The sequence below is a fragment of the Cottoperca gobio genome, chromosome 1, assembly GCF_900634415.1.
Source record: "Cottoperca gobio chromosome 1, fCotGob3.1, whole genome shotgun sequence".
Lineage (NCBI taxonomy): Eukaryota > Metazoa > Chordata > Actinopteri > Perciformes > Bovichtidae > Cottoperca > Cottoperca gobio.
In genome coordinates this window covers 13,625,627-13,644,301 of record NC_041355.1, presented here as the reverse complement: position 1 = coordinate 13,644,301, position 18,675 = coordinate 13,625,627, and the positions used below count along the sequence as shown (strand labels likewise).

The 18,675-nt window shown below is 38.7% G+C and overlaps 2 protein-coding genes and 1 pseudogene across 2 annotated transcripts; all 3 read left to right on the top strand.

The window, feature by feature from the left end:
• Positions 1-1,619: 1,619 nt before the first annotated feature.
• On the top strand, positions 1,620-7,147 carry pglyrp2 (peptidoglycan recognition protein 2). Its single transcript, XM_029433394.1, has 4 exons — positions 1,620-1,764; positions 3,866-4,726; positions 5,657-5,867; positions 6,584-7,147. The coding sequence occupies exons 1-4, from the start codon at positions 1,692-1,694 to the stop codon at positions 6,885-6,887; spliced, it is 1,449 nt and encodes a 482-aa protein (XP_029289254.1). The 5' UTR covers positions 1,620-1,691; the 3' UTR covers positions 6,888-7,147.
• Positions 7,148-9,709: 2,562 nt separating this feature from the next.
• Positions 9,710-12,298, top strand: LOC115015317 (lysozyme g-like; annotated as a pseudogene).
• Positions 12,299-14,664: 2,366 nt separating this feature from the next.
• LOC115008723 (lysozyme g-like) lies at positions 14,665-18,378 on the top strand. The gene is made up of 7 exons (XM_029432495.1): positions 14,665-14,742; positions 15,845-15,925; positions 16,414-16,491; positions 16,672-16,886; positions 16,987-17,137; positions 17,224-17,344; positions 17,431-18,378. The coding sequence occupies exons 2-7, from the start codon at positions 15,916-15,918 to the stop codon at positions 17,456-17,458; spliced, it is 603 nt and encodes a 200-aa protein (XP_029288355.1). The 5' UTR covers positions 14,665-14,742; positions 15,845-15,915; the 3' UTR covers positions 17,459-18,378.
• Positions 18,379-18,675: the final 297 nt, after the last annotated feature.

Sequence of the window (18,675 nt, the reverse complement as noted above, 5' to 3'; positions counted from 1 at the left end):
AGTATACAATTATACACAATTACTCAGTTTGAGATTGGGTTTTATTGTTAGGGTTTGAGTCCGCAAAGCAAGTGGTTTTGAACAACTTTATTTGTATTTGGTAAAATGACAAACCCCTAAAGTATCCACCTTTGTCTTGTGTGGCTGGATGTAGGCCCACTCCTAAAACAATCATCAAACATGTTTACCAAATCTGATTCATGAAGTACCGTCAAGGTTATTCAACATTGTACATTTAAATGATCATAATTCAGGGATCATGAGTCTGACTCACTTAAATATTCGTACATCTAATCGTTTAAAAAAACACAACTATATTACCAAGTTTGAGTTATTATTAAAAAACGGATATGGTTGTCTATCTCAGTGTGCATTGACTCTTGATATTGACATTGATATGTATGAATGTATTCTGTGTTCAAAATAACAATCCTAGAAAAAGCAACCTTTGCAGAGGAGTAAGCGTATCGATTATTCTATGTAAATCAGGTGTTATAAACGTTATAAATATGTTCCAATAGATCATTTTAACACAGTTTCTGCAATTTAAAATAAGTTTCATGAAGAGCATTCATTAAAAGGCTTGCTCTCAACATAATTAGATGCATAAAACAATATGTATACATATTATTATAGTATTATTACATAGATGAACATATATCAAATCAATCAGGACAAACTTCACAATTCGTCTCTAACACCTTGCTATCACACGCTTGTGGTTCTCAGAAACAGGAGCACAGTGAGAAGTCTCTGTTTTTCTTCTCTTGGACAAATGACTCACCTCCCCTCCCTTTCTTTCCCAACACTTTCCAGTTGCAGCATCCAATATGGTAAAACACCTGATTTCTTGAAACATGAAACGTAAATACTGTTATTCCCAGAGAAATGCCTCCCTGTGTGTGTTTTATTTACATGTTATCAGAGCAAAACACAAGTAAAAAACATTTTTTAGCACAAACACACCTAATGCTTCAATTGCAGGCTTCACGTGTGACACAAGTGAAGCCGCCCCATCTCTGTAATACATCGCTATACTCTTAAGGTTTGGGTAGGTAACATTAGAGAAGCCAGCAAGAGTAAGCTAGATATTTAAAATCCAATAGTCACTAAATCTAGTGAGAAAGTCGCCAAGTTGGCAACACTGACAGCCTTTAGGCATTTCTTCCCTTAATATCCTTGCATTAAAGGTTCATGTGACCTGAAATGATCTCCTGTGACTAAATGTTTTCTGACACTGATAAGTACACAGTGAGATGGTAAACATTAACCATAAATCTGCTTTATCTTTCACTTCACTTTGTTTATTGAATGACATACTGTATACCAAGAGGCTGTACAAGGATGCATGAGACATGGGGAAAGAGTGACATAGCCCAATATAATTAGAAAAATCACTTGTTTGTACTGTGTAATAAACGGCACTGCGGGGCAGACTTTGTTTCGCTCTTGACTTAACTAACTGTAGGCCAAATCAATATTTGGAGGCATCCGTGTACAAAGGGTACTCTTCCCTATTAGGACACAACACTCCAGTCTTGCACGTACACCTACACAGATACACCTACACAACTCCTGTCAGAGGTTTCGGGGGACACAACTGTGCTAGTTCACTTTAGGAAAGCCTGTTTAGGTTGTCTGTTCATTTAGCTCGCAGAAAACCTTCTTTTTTTTAAAGCAGCAGATGCAACATGACTTTATTTGGACTGTCGTTTTTTGTTCTGGCTTCATCCTTCTTCTTTACTGTCTATAGCAGGCCAACAGGTAAGTTCAGATTTCAATACACTATAACTATTGTGTTATCTAGAGATAAATCCTTCATTAGGCTACATTGTTTCTTTTTGGTTTGCTGATAAGAAATATTTTCTTTCTAAGAAACCTGTCATGTTGTGGTTTACAAATTCCCTAAAATCTGTAATGTTTAATTTTAAAAAGTATAGATTTCATAATGCTTACTCTCTTTTTTATCATTAAAAATAATTTGCTGTATTAACAAACAAACAATTTTTACATATTCACTCATCACACATACAGATAGTAAGAAATGTCTAACATCTATTAATAATAATTACATTTCATACCAAAGAGATAAAAACACACAAGAAGAGTACTCACATTTATGGACATTTGAAAATGGGACGGAAATATGTGAATAAAATCAGCTGTCAAGGGAATAGAAAAGCCGACAGCCGCTTTCAATACAACCACACCAGAGTAAGGGACTGTATGAAAATGATTGTAAGGATGGATATTTGGGTTCAGTGAAAGGGAAGGGTTATGTCTGGCTGTCTGACAGCATCAGTCGTTTGAGGAAATGGTCCAAAACATTAGATAACATTTAAAAGAATACTTGATTGTCGACAGCCTGGTCTCCTAAAAGTTACATTCCCTTATAACTAAACTGCGTTGACAATTATGTTTACGTTAATGTAATACATTTTTAATCAAAGTCTGCGGTTTGGAGGAGGCTAAACAAACACAGGACTTTCACCCAGGAGACGGTTGTTTGTGTCCCGCGTGAAACGAAAAGTCAATGTTCAGTTGTTTAGTTGTCACTAAACCTTACAAGGTTGTTTTGTTTTGTTTCAATTTACAACGTTAACCACACTGCAAGCGTAAGATAATGTGTTTCCCTTAAAACATAATTGAGAATACAGTTTAGGTGTTTGGGATTGTAATTTTGTGGGAGACAAGGTTGCAAAGTTCTTGTCACTCTGTGAACATTTATTCAGTCCTTGTAAGAAGCTATTCTCCTTCACACTAGCAGAGAGCCTTTTATGTGTCACACTCTAATATTTCCCACCATGCGCAAATGTGAAAACGGGTTCGCTTTGACAGATTTTTATTGTTTTAATGATTGTTTTATTTATATTTAGGCTAAAGCATATAAGACCTATTGTTTCTATATTGTGAAATAAGTGTGTTTCCCTGCGCTGCGCCCCCCCCCCCCCCCCCCCTGAAATTCAAGACGTTTTTATTTATTTATTTTTATATATATTCACAACTCACTTTTCACATTGAACAGGTGTTTTTTTATTAAATAAACTAAACGCTTATGTCATTTATCTCATGTATGTGCACGTTTCAGTTGCTTTGCGTATTTACGTTCGCTCCTCTGCTTCGTGAACCCACACACACAAAAAATATTTCCTAACCCTGTACAGTTAAATGCAATAGGCCTAATTGTTTCAAAATCCCACGGCACTGAAAAAGTTTAGGATGTGCTAACCCTACACCCCGTTAAACTTGGATACATTTCCTTAGGTTTTAATGCTTTGCCTGTTTTAGTTATTAATTATGAAACATTTGATAGTGGGACGAGGGTGTATCAAAGTCAAAGGGAGGGTCCAAAAAAAAAAAAAACTCATAAATTTTCGTACTGTCCCTTGCTGTGATCTGAATTTGACCAGCAGTAAATAGACTTAATTTTTATAGCGCTTTACTCGTATTAGCGACCACTAAAAGTCAGGCTACCATACGAGGTGCCATCAGGAGCAATTGGGGGTTTAGATTGGTGGCATACTGACACTTTGACATGTAGACAGCAGGTGCCAGGGATCAAACTACCGACCTTCTGATTAGTAGACGACCTCGCTATCGACCACTTCAAGGTCTCCTGAGCCACAGCTGCCCCCGGCTGTCACCTACTGTTCCACATACACTTGGGATCGTTTTAGAACCCTGTCTTAGCCTATTTGATCTCATTCTCCCTTCCTTCTACGAGCTGACAATTTTTTGTTAAATTGTCTTTTATAATGTGAAAGTATGACTGTCATCTGAAGTAAAAGAGTTAATTCACTGACTCATTATTGCACTGCAAAGTTCTCCCTTCATTACTTTTGTTCCTCATTTGCATTGTTGTCAGGTGTCCACCTGCGCAACATGGACAGCTTCATCCAAGCCGTGCAGCAGGTGGAAGACTCCAACCCCGGTCTGTCCCCGCTGGCTCTGCTCCGGGCCCTGCGAAGGACTGCCGGCCACGATGATGAGATGACTATTTACTTCTTGGGTGCCTCCAATAAAAACCCTGCCTCTGAGGTCCTAGAAACAGCCATTCTCAATGCCTCATCCTTTAGCTTCTTTGACAAGGCCATCCACCACATCGTGACAGATCACGGAGAGGAACGAGGGGTGGTTCTCGCTCCAGATGGCACCACGGTAGCCCTTGCACCCTTACTGCTAGGAATCGAATCGGGACTGAAAGCTAAGGTGGAGGGGACGTCAGGTCTTGGGATCTTCCCTCTCACCTTAGGCCGGACGCTCGGCTTGTCCTTCTTCAGCCTCCAGGATTTCCCGCCATCTAATCGCCTGGGGCCTAACGGGTGCTGGGACAACGTGGACCACCCAAAGTTGTTCAAGCTGTCTCGGCCTGCCACACTGGCCACTGATGCTGTTATTAATGGAGGCATGGATGGAGCTATACTGGGCATGGACCTTAGGGACCTCCCTGCATCTGAACAGCCGCAGGCCCTCAGCGAGGTTTTGAAAGGATACTATAGTTTTGTTCTGCATGAGGGGCAGGGTCTTGATGCTGTGACCAGCCATGTCAGCCCGAGGCGAAGAGAAATCTCTAGATCCATTCTGGAGCCACTCGATCTTCACAGACAGGTGATGGAGACATTAGCATTAGTCTGGACGTTGGAGAAGACAGAGTGGATTGCTCAGGACACTGGAGTGGGGAAGGCGGTCAAGGATGGATTACAGGCATTTGTGCACAAGTTCTGGGGTGAGCTATGAAATGATCAAATAAAGTACACTTAGGCTGAAAGTTGAGCTGCAACTAACCATTGTTTTCATAATCGGTTAAACTACCGATTGTATTTTTGACTAATCGGTTGATCACCTAACACAAATGTCTAACAGAAGTTCCTAAACTCCACAGGGATGTTTTAAACTGTGTTTTGTCTGACCAACTGTCCAAAACCCAAAGACATTCAGTTTACTGTCATAGAAGTGTATTGAAAGTGAAATATATTCACATTAGAGAGGCTGGACCCTGTGAATTATTGCTAAAACAATTGCTTAAATCGTAATAGATTATCACGTTTGTTGCAGATTTATTGAAGGTCAACAAATGAATGCATTGACTAATTGTTGCCGCTCTAGCACAAAGGCTAGTCCTTGGCATGGTTATAAAGAACCCTGTGTCTTTCAACAGTCTTTCTCATTATTTAGGACTAGCCGATATTGTCATTAGATATAGTCTGGTGACTCATGGCATAGCGCGACCAATATTGAGTTTTTAAGTCGAATACAATAGCGAACCTTTAGAGTAAAAAAATCCATCCAATCGTCTTTTTCATAGTTTATGTTTTACATAAAGACATAACATAACAAAAAAGCTCTGACGGCAGACAGACAAAGTTAGCGACTAGCTGGTCGACATAATGCAACATTTATTTTAGTTTGTTTCACTGCCTGAGATCATAAAATCAATCAGTACAGATTTTAATTTGGGTTTTATAGAAATATGACCAAGATATGTTTTGAGTGGTTTTATAGCGAAAGATAAGCTTGCCAGTGCTTATGGTGAACACACTATGTAATGGTATCGTTTTTTCTAACGAGTGTTGGATAAATAAGCTTGTGGGTATCACAGCTTAATATTTTGTAGTTTTAGGATCCTAACCCTGATCCTCTCTCCTTGTCTCCTCAGACTGCCCTCAAATCATCTCTCGTTGTCAGTGGGGGGCCAAACCTTACCAGAGCACACCTATCCCTCTGTCTCTGCCGCTCAAATTTCTCTATGTTCATCACACCTATGAACCATCCTCGCCCTGTTTATCCTTCCCAAACTGCTCTCGCAACATGAGAGACATGCAGCGTTTCCACCAGGAGGATCGCGGTTGGAACGACATAGGATACAGGTAACCAACCCTTGTGTGGAGACCGGAGACGATTAGCCTAGCTTAGCATAAAGAATGGAGGCAAGGGTAAGGGGCTAGCTTGGGTCTGTCCAAAGTTGACTAAAACTCACTAACTAACATATTGTATCTTGTTTGTTTGATCCGTACACAAACAGAAATGTAAAAATTACAGTTTGTGATTTTACAGGGAGTAACGTGCTTATGTTGGGTACATGGATGATCTGGCTAAGGTTCGACATTGACCTCGAATGGTTATGGTTGGGATAGGTCATCGGGCAACGAGTCTTGCAAAGTTTCGCTTAACAAGGATTACCATCTAGACACAAGTATCTTTTTTTACAGCAAGACTAACTTTTCCCCTCTGCTTCCAGTCTTTATGCTAAGCTAGGCTAATCAGCCCGTCTCCAGAGCCATAATTACCGCATGGGCGTAATATTGATCTTCTCATCTAACTCTGAGAGAAAACAGCATATTTCCCAAAATGTCATACTAGAAGTGAAATAAATTCATATCCTGTTGATGATAGTCAGTTTTTCCAAGAATGCTGCTTATTTCATGTGTTTTATGCACATAAGCAAAAAATGTATTCAGAATATTTCCCACTATTTGTGTTTTAAAATCACCCTTCAACTTTTGCACGAATGTTTGTTAAATTTACCTCAGACCACTTACACTGCAGTCATTAATCATGTGCTCTACTATCTTTGTACCCTCAGCTTTGTGGTTGGCTCTGACGGCTACGTCTATGAAGGCAGAGGTTGGAACCACCTCGGCACACACACCAGGGGTCACAACGCCATCGGGTACGGTGTGTCGATCATTGGTAACTATACTGCCACCTTGCCGTCTTGGCATGCCATGGACCTGCTGCGCCATCGTCTAGTCCGATGTGCAGTAGATGGAGGAGGACTGGCTGTCAACTTCACCATCCACGGCCACAGACAGGCGGTGAACTACACCTCCTGCCCTGGAGACGCCTTCTTTTCAGAAATAAGAAGATGGGAACACTTCAGGGAATGACAGGACCCTCACTTAAACATTAATGGCTCTTCAGGGTATGATAACTTCCACTGACAGCTGTTTATTTTTCCTAATCCTTGAAATAGTTTCACTGTTTCACTGTTAATCCTCCAGACTCTGGACTAGTTTATCATTTTAACGTAGATGCCATTCAAATCCACCTCTTCCAGTGCAGAATTAACTTAAGTAAGTTAGAACAGGGTTGGTCGTCACACTTTTTACTTTCATTTGAACCCCTCAAAAACTGAAATTCCCTTTCAATGTGCAAAAATCTTATTTCTCCTCTTATGATTTTACATGAACATGACAAATGAATAAAGAGACTATAATACATGTGATTGTTTCTAACACCTGTCTTGTTCATTTGCATCCCGTCTTCCACTGGTGGGATTCATTGCCAGGTGAATCTAGTGCAGCTGAAACAAACACACCTTTCTGCATTTGACAAGTTATTTTTTAAAATATTGATGTTGATTCAAACTGTGTAGTGATTGTTTTACCACAACATTAGTTTTACCAAACAAACTATGAATCTTAGAATAATTAACATTCTACATGTTTTTGTGAATGAATAACATTACATTCACAATCCTGTCAGTAACTTTTCCTCAAAAGGGTCAGCAATAGATTCATAAGGAAACATGTCTCACTTTGTCATCATTTAAAGCAACTGATAAACTGATCAATGACTCAGTTTATCCAAACTACATCGACAAATTAGTCTTTTTCTTTTGTCTTATTTAAAGTATACAATGATTAATTGATATGCTCAACAATATTACCATTACTTGCTAAAGGCTAAAGGCATTTTGGTGGATATTCTGTGAACTGCTGAGTAGAATCAGTGACATTAACCAGAGTGACAGACTGTGAGATATTACTGTCCTTAGTGAGGTCATTTGAGGGCCTTGTTAACAAGAAGAAAACACACAATGTACACCCATAAAAAACTCAATGCAAGTTGGTTTAAAGTGCATGCAGGATGACTTTGCCTGGTGGATAATCTTGTGACAGAGTCTGCTGTGCCTCACTAATGGAAAAGACAGCCAGGCTTCAGTCAAAGCACACAGTAAATACTAGACTAAGTAAATAGGGTCCTTAAAACTACACACACAATAACAAATGAATCACTCAAATTTCAGTCAAGGTGCATGTCATGCGCAAATAACATGGCAAAAAATGTCAAATTTCTTCCGAGATACTTAGGTAGCACTGGAAGATGCAGGAAAGAGCTTCAACTAATTTCTTTTTTCATTAATAACTAATCTGTACATAACTTTCTCAATAAATCAATTAATTGTTTTGTCTATAAAATGTCTGAAAATAGTTAAAATTGCTCAAAGCAACCTCTTAAAACCAGGTAGGTCTCAAAATGCTCCGGGGTGCAAGGTGTCAGATACGGGAAAGCCAAAGTGTGCAGAAGTAGCATTTTTGATTTGCAGTTCCAAGTATTAAGAGCACTGTTAACACAACCCATCAGACCATTAACCCCAGTCTTGTCCCATACTTTCACTGACCCACTTTTCCTCACGCTGACACTTAATGACCTGAGTGTGCTACTACACTCAACAGCTTGTTTACTTTAGTTTGTTCATCGTACCATGGGAAGATGCAGCAGATGAAGTCCAGGTATAAAACAAAATAAACTATAGACAAGCAACAAACCTTCACAGTGAAAATGCTCCGTCAGGGAAGTCATTATTACTATTTCACTCATAAAAAAGGGCATCAAGCCTGCACAAACACCACTATAGACTATACTTTTAACTCCTTTTTCAGTCAAGGGTTCAGTGCATGGTAACCTTTGACAATAAGTAATTTCATTGACATTAGCGCCATCTGCAGGTTCCCGAGGTTAGTGTTTCACAACCATCCTGCTCAGGAAGCAGAGCCACAACTACTTGCACTGGTCACACAGAGGTCATGACGTCTTACATTTCTGTATTACACATCTTGAATTTTTAAGGCAGATTATTATTAGTTTTGGAATAAATAATTAAAAATGTCACTGTTTTGAGCAAAAAAATATTCACCACTAGAACTACATATCTGGCCTAGTAGAGAAGGTTTTGCAAAAACAAAGACCATACAAACTTTAATGTATGAAAGTGCACGTTACAGAATTGAACAGTTGAATGTGTGACGGGATCTGATTAACCTGCGGCTGTGTTGTTCCTCAAGTACTGTACTTAAGTACAATTTTGAGGGACTTTTTATGCTACTTTCTACTCCAGTACGTTCTGAAAGCAAATATTGCTTCATGTATTAGTATAGGTTAGACACCTGGCAGTATATAAAGTAATTAAAGCTGCAACATTAGTGATGTTTACACATTAATGCAATAATTCTACATTCTGAGCACTTTTACTTCTGGTACTTTAAGTATATTTTGATGCTTATACTTCTGTTTTCTTTTACTTGGCTACTTTTACATAAGTAAAAGAGGAGTAGCTACTTCTGCCAATCACAGAAGCCAACCAGTAGTCCTACAATGCCTATTTTAATGCCTGTGCGATAATTTGATTAAACAAGTGTTATGCTCCATGAGAGACAAAATAAACTTCAACAATAAAGCTCTTGGGATTACATTTTGACACAGGACCCCTGACATGGTCACAAGATGTAAAACGCCGAAACTAATTAAACCACAATTAATATATAAAATGTGGACATTTCTTAAAATCGCAGAAAATGTAACATGGTTTGGAGTCCGAAAGGAAATCCAGTTTTTATTTATTTAGTTCACCTGCTGACTAGGGACAGTTTGATTGGACGTCAGTGGTCAGGAGTACAGCCCTAACCCACAACAGGATACACTCAGACTATATCTGCACACTGAGCTCACAGCAGCGTGTGTTTCTGTGCTCGCAGTGAGAAGCAGCGATGCCTCCCAAGACCGTTATACGCGCTTTGAAAGACACGTTGGAAGACTTGAGTGGTGAGCAGCTAAAGCAGTTCTGCGCCGAGATCCTGGACCGCAGAGAGGAGCCGCGGGTCAGACGCGGAGCCCTGGAAGGCAAAGATCGTCTTAGGAGTGGTAGATGTTCTGGTTTGTACCTACACAGAGGAAAGGGGCTAAGGACGTGACTCTGGAGGTGTTGGAGCAGATTGGCTGCAACGAACAAAGAGAGCGCCTCGGTGAGTTTATAACTTGTTGGTTTTGCACTGTGGTTAATCACTTTTATTATTATTCTTTTTCAAGTTTTTGTTTTTTTTGAAAAACAGTTAAACAACGTTCATGTACCCCAGCGCTGTAGTAAGTCTCTAAACCTCTCTGAATCTAAATGGTTTACTGGTAGTTTTAATTTCAGATTGGTAAAAACTGCTTTCTGTACCATTTGCATGCAACCTCCTTTGTTAGCATCTTTCATTACACTGTGTAACACAGGGTTTCTGTTAATAACAACAAGTGTTTCAGAGCCACAGAAGATGTTTCACTAAAATGTTTTACTAAAACTGAACTGTTAACACAATTAGTTTCAACTAAAGCACTTCCTTATCTTAACCTCATCACTCCACCAACTATTTTCAGTTTCACTTTGAGCTTTAAATGTGTTATTTGACCTGCCTGCCTTCACACCCTTATTGCTTATTATCAAATAATGCTCATAATAATATCTTTCAAGGAATTGTTTCAGTGCTATTCAACACTGTGTCTTTTGTATTTCCAGCCAAGGAGACGAGTGGCGGATCACCGACATCTGTTAGCAGTAAGTGAGTTGTTTTGGATGATGATCAGGTCCTCATGCTCATGGATGGTTTATGGGACAATGAGGCCCTGAGCACAGACGTGTAAAAGGACCTTGGAGGTGGTCATTTTCAATCTTTTTATTGTTCATCTTTTGTCTCTTTGTAGTTTTTGTCTCTTTGTAGTCTTTTTGAATCTCTTTGCTGTGTTTTTTTTTTTTTTTATAGCCGTTTTATGTATCTTTGAGTTGTTTTGCATCTATTTGCAGTCATTTTTTGTCACTTTGTAGTTTTTTCGATCTCTTTCCGCCCTTTGTGCATCTCTATTTTTCCTTCTTCTTTGTGGTAATATTTTTCGTCTCCTAGTCGTTTAGTTGACTTCCAACAAAAAATATTAAAAGTCACTTTAAATGGAGGCTCTGGTCCAGGGGGCCCCTGACCTTTTGGGCCCTTGGGTCTGTGCCCCATAGGCCCATTCAATAATCCATCCATGCTCATGCTATGTGCTCATGTTGATGTGCATTTGTCCTGATGAAAAATAATCTAATAAACGTTTGTAGATCATGGCAACATCATGATTGTGGAAACTACTGGTGCTTCAATGCAAACAGCTCGGCAGGACAAGCTGACATACTCAGGTAAACACTGATCCGCACAGCCATAGTTACATAAATGTATATCTACATATCAATCGTATAACTGTGTCAATAGATTGACAAGACTGAGGCCATATTCCTGTTCTCTCCGTGGTCACTTTCTAAAGGTCTTAAGGCGTCGTACGCCATGGCACACACTGATCTGATAGAAATGAACAACTACAAATCCATCATCAAAAACGTGGCTCGTCAGAAAGGACTTGATCCAGCTCTCATTGCTGCCATGATCTCCAGATCATGCAGGGCAGGAAAGACACTGACGGGAGGCAGGGGGTGCTATGACGAAAATAGAAAAACATTTAACACCTATGGGCTGATGCAGGTAATAAAACTGCTTTTATAACTCCCTCTTAGTAGTGTCTCATGTTACAATACGGCTGGTTTATCAGAACTTTATTAACTAATATTTACATAGATTGATGTCAATCCAAAAGGAGGTGGACACATCCCAAAAGGTGCATGGGACAGCGAGGAACACCTCTGCCAAGCAACCGACATCCTGCTTTATTTCATATTACAAATAAAGCACAAATATCCTGACTGGAGCAAGGAGCAGCAGCTGAAAGGTTTGTTTTGCCTTTATGACAAACTGCCTTCACACTTTGTTTTGCTTTGTTCTCATTTGTATTTGTCTCCGCAGGAGGGATAGCGGCCTACCATGCAGGGGATGGGAACATCCACTGCTATGAAGAGGTGGATGCCAACACCTCAGGTGGAGACTACTCCAATGATGTTGTTGCCAGAGCTCAGTGGTACAAAAGTGACGGTGGCTTTTAAAACCAGAGGCTGTCCACAAACTCTTAAAAATCATATATGAAACATTGTAATGTGTCCCAAAACTTAAGCTAAATAAACATAATGCAAAGCAAAACCATGTCTGTAATGAGTTCAATCTTATTGATGTATTTTGATGTAACAAGTATAACTGAGGAAGCCTCCATAACTGTTGTATAAATAGATAAATAAATATAATCCGTTGGGTTTTGAATATATTTGCAAACCGTTTTAAACTTGGCTGTGAAGGATCTGTACACGTGTGCAAACAGTTAATAAATGCTTTACAACACACTGGGATTTGTTCATTAATTAATTAGGTATTTGGTCAGAAATCAAAGTTTTAAGTTATTCCACACAGGCTGACAACACACAAGATGACTCCTTATTTTTTAAGGATAAATTGATTTATTCTTATAAAACTAACTATATCCAATTAAGATCAAGTCTGAGCTGAATGCTTTTTCAATTTTCACCAGCAGGACTCAGGTGGACAGATGCTGGGAAAGGAAGGATGATACTTTGTGACTGAGCAAATGTTCTTCATAATCAGAAAGAACAAACACACAGTGTGATAGAATATGTACATTCCCTTTTATTTTTGTGTCTTTAGTCACACACCACATTGTTACGTATCCCTTCTTTTTTTTTCATTCAGTGTACAACAGCAGAAAATAATCTTCCTGTCAACTGCTTGTTGGAAATGTTGCTTTTTCAAGTGTTGTCGAAAGACTGGAATTAATGCAGTATATCTGTTTACACGTACTGGATGCACATCACTGATCTGATCTGCAGTGATGAGTAACTCAGGAAGGAAAGAACCCTTTCAGCGAGTGCCTGTTATGCTCAGTGCATCATCAAAACATGAAAATTAAAGATTAAGGTGCTTTTTATTTGGTCTGAAGTTGAAATATTCACATGTTCACTAGTGAAATGCCATAAATACTGAAAGTGACTTACATTAGAATTACTGTGAATAATGTTCAGGGTAAAAGAATGAATATTGCCTCAGCAGATTTCAGTACCTCGTCTGCAACATGTCAGGGAGACTTGTGTGAAAATCTCAACATTCATCAAGTCAAAGGGAGTTTCCAAGTGGAAATGTGCACATATCATGCAACACGCTTTCTGAAAGTTAAATGTAACTTCTGCAGGTGACACTTTGCTGTGTTGTGGGTGAAGTCTGCAGTGTAGAGGGTACTTACATTATCAAGGTAACGGTTGTATCCTCTTTGTGCGTGCGTCAGCGTTGTGATTGTGATAAATCCAGTTCAAAGTCCAAGCAACAAAACAAAAGCAAAAACTGAACTGATAACACAATTAGTTTCAACTAAATCACTTTCTTATCTATTATCAGTTTCACTTTGAGCTTTAAATGTGTTATTTGACCTGCCTGCCTTCACACCCTTATTGCTTATTATCAAATAATGCTCATAATAATATCTTTCAAGGAATTGTTTCAGTGCTATTCAACACTGTGTCTTTTGTATTTCCAGCCAAGGAGACGAGTGGCGGATCACCGACATCTGTTAGCAGTAAGTGAGTTGTTTTGGATGATGATCAGGTCCTCATGCTCATGGATGGTTTATGGGACAATGAGGCCCTGAGCACAGACGTGTAAAAGGACCTTGGAGGTGGTCATTTTCAATCTTTTTATTGTTCATCTTTTGTCTCTTTGTAGTTTTTGTCTCTTTGTAGTCTTTTTGAATCTCTTTGCTGTGTTTTTTTTTTTTATAGCCGTTTTATGTATCTTTGAGTTGTTTTGCATCTATTTGCAGTAATTTTTTGTCACTTTGTAGTTTTTTCGATCTCTTTCCGCCCTTTGTGCATCTCTATTTTTCCTTCTTCTTTGTGGTAATATTTTTCGTCTCCTAGTCGTTTAGTTAACTTCCAACAAAAAATATTAAAAGTCACTTTAAATGGAGGCTCTGGTCCAGGGGGCCCCTGACCTTTTGGACAATGAGGCCCTGAGCACAGACGTGTAAAGGGACCCCAATCCTCTTAGAGGTGGTCATTTTGTATCTCTTAGTCTTTTTGTTTATTTGTATTTTTTGTATCTTTGTAGTCTTTTTAAAATCTCTTTCTGGCTGTTTTTCATTTCTTTTTGAGGAAAGAATAAAAATGAAAGAGATTTATGTGCAAATATCAACATTTTTCAAATTAAAAGGTTTATCCTAGTGGACTTTGCACATACTGTATCATGCAAAATGCTTTCTGGATGTTACATTTACTGCTTTGCCTGGTTTACAGCCTGCACAGTAAGCTATTAACTGAGAGGAATAAATAAATGCCCTGCACTAGTTACAGTCAGGGAGGGCTGTTTCTTTGAAATCACATGCTTTCGCCTGATCGTTTCCACTTACTTCACTGGCAAACCACCGACGCCTGTTGGTCTTTTTGTGTCTTTGTAATCTCTTTCTGACCGTTTTTAATTTCTTTTTTAGCAAAGAATAAAAATGAAAGAGATTTATGTGAAAATCTCAACATTCCTCAAGTCAAAAGGAGTTTCCATGTGGAAATGTGCACATATCATGCAACACGCTTTCTGAAAGTTAAATGTACTGCTTTGCCTGGTTTACAACCTACCGGTCTGTTACCCAGAAGAGGAGGAAGGAAGTCATAGCTAAACTGAAAGTAAACAAACCAGTATAAATAGCCATATCCTGCACGTTTGCACAACAATACGAGCAGACTGTTACAGCTCTCACTTCCAAGGAGATCACCAGAAGACGAAACAGGTGGGTGCTTGAGTTAATTTACTGTTGATACAACTTCACTTTCAGCTTTCTATTGTTGAGATCACTTAACCTGTAACACAAGTCTAAACTCTCTGTATTTTATTCTTTTTATTCGTACTTTTGCAGCTCGTATAATATGTAACATTTCCAACTTGAACTGTCAACCTCTTTGTTCAGTTATGTACTTACATTATCCCGAAATTATTCCAACAAATTTCAAACAGTCAAATCCGTAATTTTAATCAAGGTAACGGTTGAATCCTCTGCACGTGCGTCAGTTTTGTGGTTCTCATACATTTACTTTTTTATCCAGTTTTAAGGACATTTTTAAGATACTCTTTTTAGATAATGTGCGTTTCTATTAATATAGATTATTAATTAATTAATTAATTATCGGACATCTGGATTTTAAGAGAAACAAGCCGAGCAGCATCGGAGAAACACTGATTTTGAACCTGAACCTGCTTAATTCAGTGTTAATCACCAGGTCCGTCTGTTTTAGAGAGGAGGAGACCTCTGAGGATAATTCGGCTTCCGGTAACAACCTCCTGAATGATCAACAAGAAAGCAATACTTAAAAGGGAGAAGCTGACTGCAATTACTGCAATGCACCAAACTCAGTCTTTTGTGATATTATATATATATATATATATATATATATATATATATATATATATATATATATATATATATATATATGTATGTATGTATGTATGTATATATATATATATATATATATATATATATATATATATATATATATATATATATATATATATATATATATATATATATATATATATATATATACAGATTGTGCACCACATTAATGGTAGCAAACTGCTTTCAATGGGTGAGAAATGAATGAATGAATTCATGCAGTGCCACCTCTGTGTCAAAGCTACTTTTCTACAATAGTAAATCTGTGTACAGAAGAGAGAAAGTAAAAATTCCCTGCCCCCACATGACAACAGATCAGCAGATAATACGGACACATCCTGTGGGAAAGATGAGAACGTTTCTCTTATAAACTGAATTTGTTACAGACAGTTGGGGCTATTTCCTTTAAATCATGGTTCTTTTTTCTTTCCTTTCCCCCCAGTCAACTATCCAGGCCTGACGAAGGAAGGCAGGAACAGACTCGTAGTCTCAAGTAGACGAACAGAGGAGAAGATGGGAAATGGTAAGAGCTTGTGTTGTTCATCTCTTCTGCTGATGGGACTTAATTTTCAATGATGTGATTGTGATATATAGGTATATAAACCGATAACCCGGCCCTCCCCTGAAGCGGAAGCACTGGAACATTTGTGTTTCTTATCACTTAATTGTGAATTATTTCCATATTTTTAAACTATATCCTCTATTTGTGTAATATCCTAACCCAAGACTAGACTTACTATGTCTGTGGTGCTTTTACACCTTTACTCCAAATCAGACATGTTTCTGTGGTTAAGACACGAAAGACTGACATGATGTTATATATTATATATGTTGCTGTGCTATTTGTATACTAACCTTCTAAATTATAACATATAATTACAAAATATTTAGTTTGAAATCATTCCACGTTGTCAGCTTTGAAATATGTGACAGTGAAGTCCCTTGAGCTCCTCTTGCTTTGTACATGTGTTGATGAAAACTAATCTATTTTAATAAATTGAACATTATCAGTTTATGGCGACATCAAGAAGGTCGAAACTTCTGGTGCCTCAAAGAAAACGGCTCAGCAGGACAACCTCAGCTACAAAGGTAAACGCTGCAGTAGAGAAACACAGGAGCCGATTTGATCTGACGATGTATAAATAATCACAAAGCTGTCATGTACAGTAAAGTATATCTACAGTGTAACTACATTGACAGTAAGATGGATGCATAGACAGTTTGTTGCACTGAAGCCAAATCCTTGTTCTTGGTTTGATTTCTCTAAAGGTGAGCGGGCATCTCACACCATGGCAAAGACTGATGCAGACAGAATGAAAGAGTACATCGATGATATCAACAGAGTGGCAAAAAAACATGAAATCGATCCAGCTCTCATTTCTGCCATCATCTCCAGAGAGTCCAGGGCTGGAGCCACACTAAAGGATGGCTGGGGAGACTATGACTCAGGCAGAAGAGCGTATAACGCCTGGGGACTGATGCAGGTTGTGATACATTCTACTGTTTTACTGGCATCCTCTCAGTAGAGCCTCACATTACAATACAATAGGAACCGTGTTCATCTCATTTATTTCCATTCCTTAGGTTGATGTTAATCCAAAAGGAGGTGGACACGAAGAAGTTGGTGAATGGGACAGTGAGGAACACCTCGACCAAGCCACCGGAATCTTGGTTCATTTTATCAAGCGTATCCGCAACAAATTTCCTAACTGGAGCACAGAGCAGCAGCTGAAAGGTTTGTTTTACTGAATCAGTCGACTCACACAGGCAGCAACTCTCTTCTGTGCTTAGCTTCGTTCTGATCTGTGTTTATCTCCACAGGAGGGATAGCAGCCTACAACATGGGGGATGGAAATGTTCACTCCTATGATGACGTGGATGAAAACACAACTGGTGGAGACTACTCCAATGATGTTGTTGCCAGAGCTCAGTGGTACAAAAGGTTTGTTTTACTGAATCAGTCGACTCACACAAGCAACAACTCTCTTCTGTGTTTAGCTTTGTTCTCATCTGTGTTTATCTCCACAGCCAAGAATGGAGATGTTCAATCCTATGAAAACACAACTGGTGGAGACTACTGCAATGATGTTGTTGCCAGAGCTCAGTGGTATAAACGCAGTAACAACTTTAAAAACCTGCAGCTGTCCACAAGCTCCTAAAAATCATATATGAAACATTGTAATGTTTATCAAAACTTAAGCTAAATATTTTCCAACAAGTATAACTCATCAGAAGCCTCCATAACTGTTGTATAAATAATAATCAATGCCTGTGTTGCAAGGTGAGGTGCAGGGTAGCGTCAAACGTGACAAAAAGAAAACATTACTTTGGCAGAGAGGTTCACTTGGAAAATAAGGATTTTTATTTTCCAGCCATCCAAAAAAACAACATCTTTCTTTCTCTGTCCTATCTGTTACTGGTGTTGCTCTTTCTCCCACCCCCCCTAACAAAGGAAAAACCACACACACATATAGCCATAGAGCCCGTCTTCTCAGTTCAAACTGGCCAATCAGGTCGGCACTCCAGAACAGAGTTTAGAAAAATATGCATTATTTAAATCTCATCTTAAACATCACAAGGCCTCAGTACATTCTGCAACATGTTAACACAAATACTGCACCCTCAAAACTACCAATACATCCTTCAGTATTTTAACCTATTAATTGGCTCCTACACAGGTTATGGCTTTCCTGACAGCTTGTCTATTAATGTTTACACTTGTTTCACATGCAACAGATGATACCTTGTCTTGGTCAATTGAAATTAGAACCATAAATGAAATAAAGAACTGAAAAACTGTCTACCTTACTGAACAGAAAGGCTAAGAAAATTGTCAGTGAGGGATTTAGTGCTTCATCACAGCCTGATAACATTCATTAAGCATATCATTGTAGTTTTTGAATACGTTTAGAAATCATTTTATTCTGTACTTGTAAGCTATCTGAACAGTAAATAAATGCTTTACAAAACACTGAAGGGATTTGTTTGTGTGTAATCGTATGTAATTAAAGCTATAATGTGTATAGTGTGATGCTGTCCGTGGAAGGGTCAGCTTGTTGCATCCAGACGTTTTTCAGTGTCCTTCAAGCCATGAATTGCCGGTATTTGTGCACATATTCAGGTTATTGCATGTTCTGCATCCAACAGCTCCCCTCCTCTGATAAGTAACCAAGTAAGACATTTACAGAGAAGCCATCAGAAGTTGGGCGTTATTGTTCTCGACAAGAAGGAAACATCCATTTAGCGAGTTCCTGCTTTCCTCAACCTTTGACT

Bases quoted from the DNA above. Each gene is read 5' to 3' on its own strand.
- pglyrp2 (XM_029433394.1), top strand. From the start codon at position 1,692: ATGACTTTATTTGGACTGTCGTTTTTTGTTCTGGCTTCATCCTTCTTC. The intron at 4,727-5,656 runs GTGAGCTATGAA...TTGTCTCCTCAG, and splicing joins ATTTGTGCACAAGTTCTGGG to ACTGCCCTCAAATCATCTCT. The intron at 5,868-6,583 runs GTAACCAACCCT...TTGTACCCTCAG, and splicing joins TGGAACGACATAGGATACAG to CTTTGTGGTTGGCTCTGACG.
- LOC115008723 (XM_029432495.1), top strand. The intron at 16,492-16,671 runs GTAAACGCTGCA...ATTTCTCTAAAG, and splicing joins GGACAACCTCAGCTACAAAG to GTGAGCGGGCATCTCACACC. The intron at 17,138-17,223 runs GTTTGTTTTACT...TTATCTCCACAG, and splicing joins CACAGAGCAGCAGCTGAAAG to GAGGGATAGCAGCCTACAAC.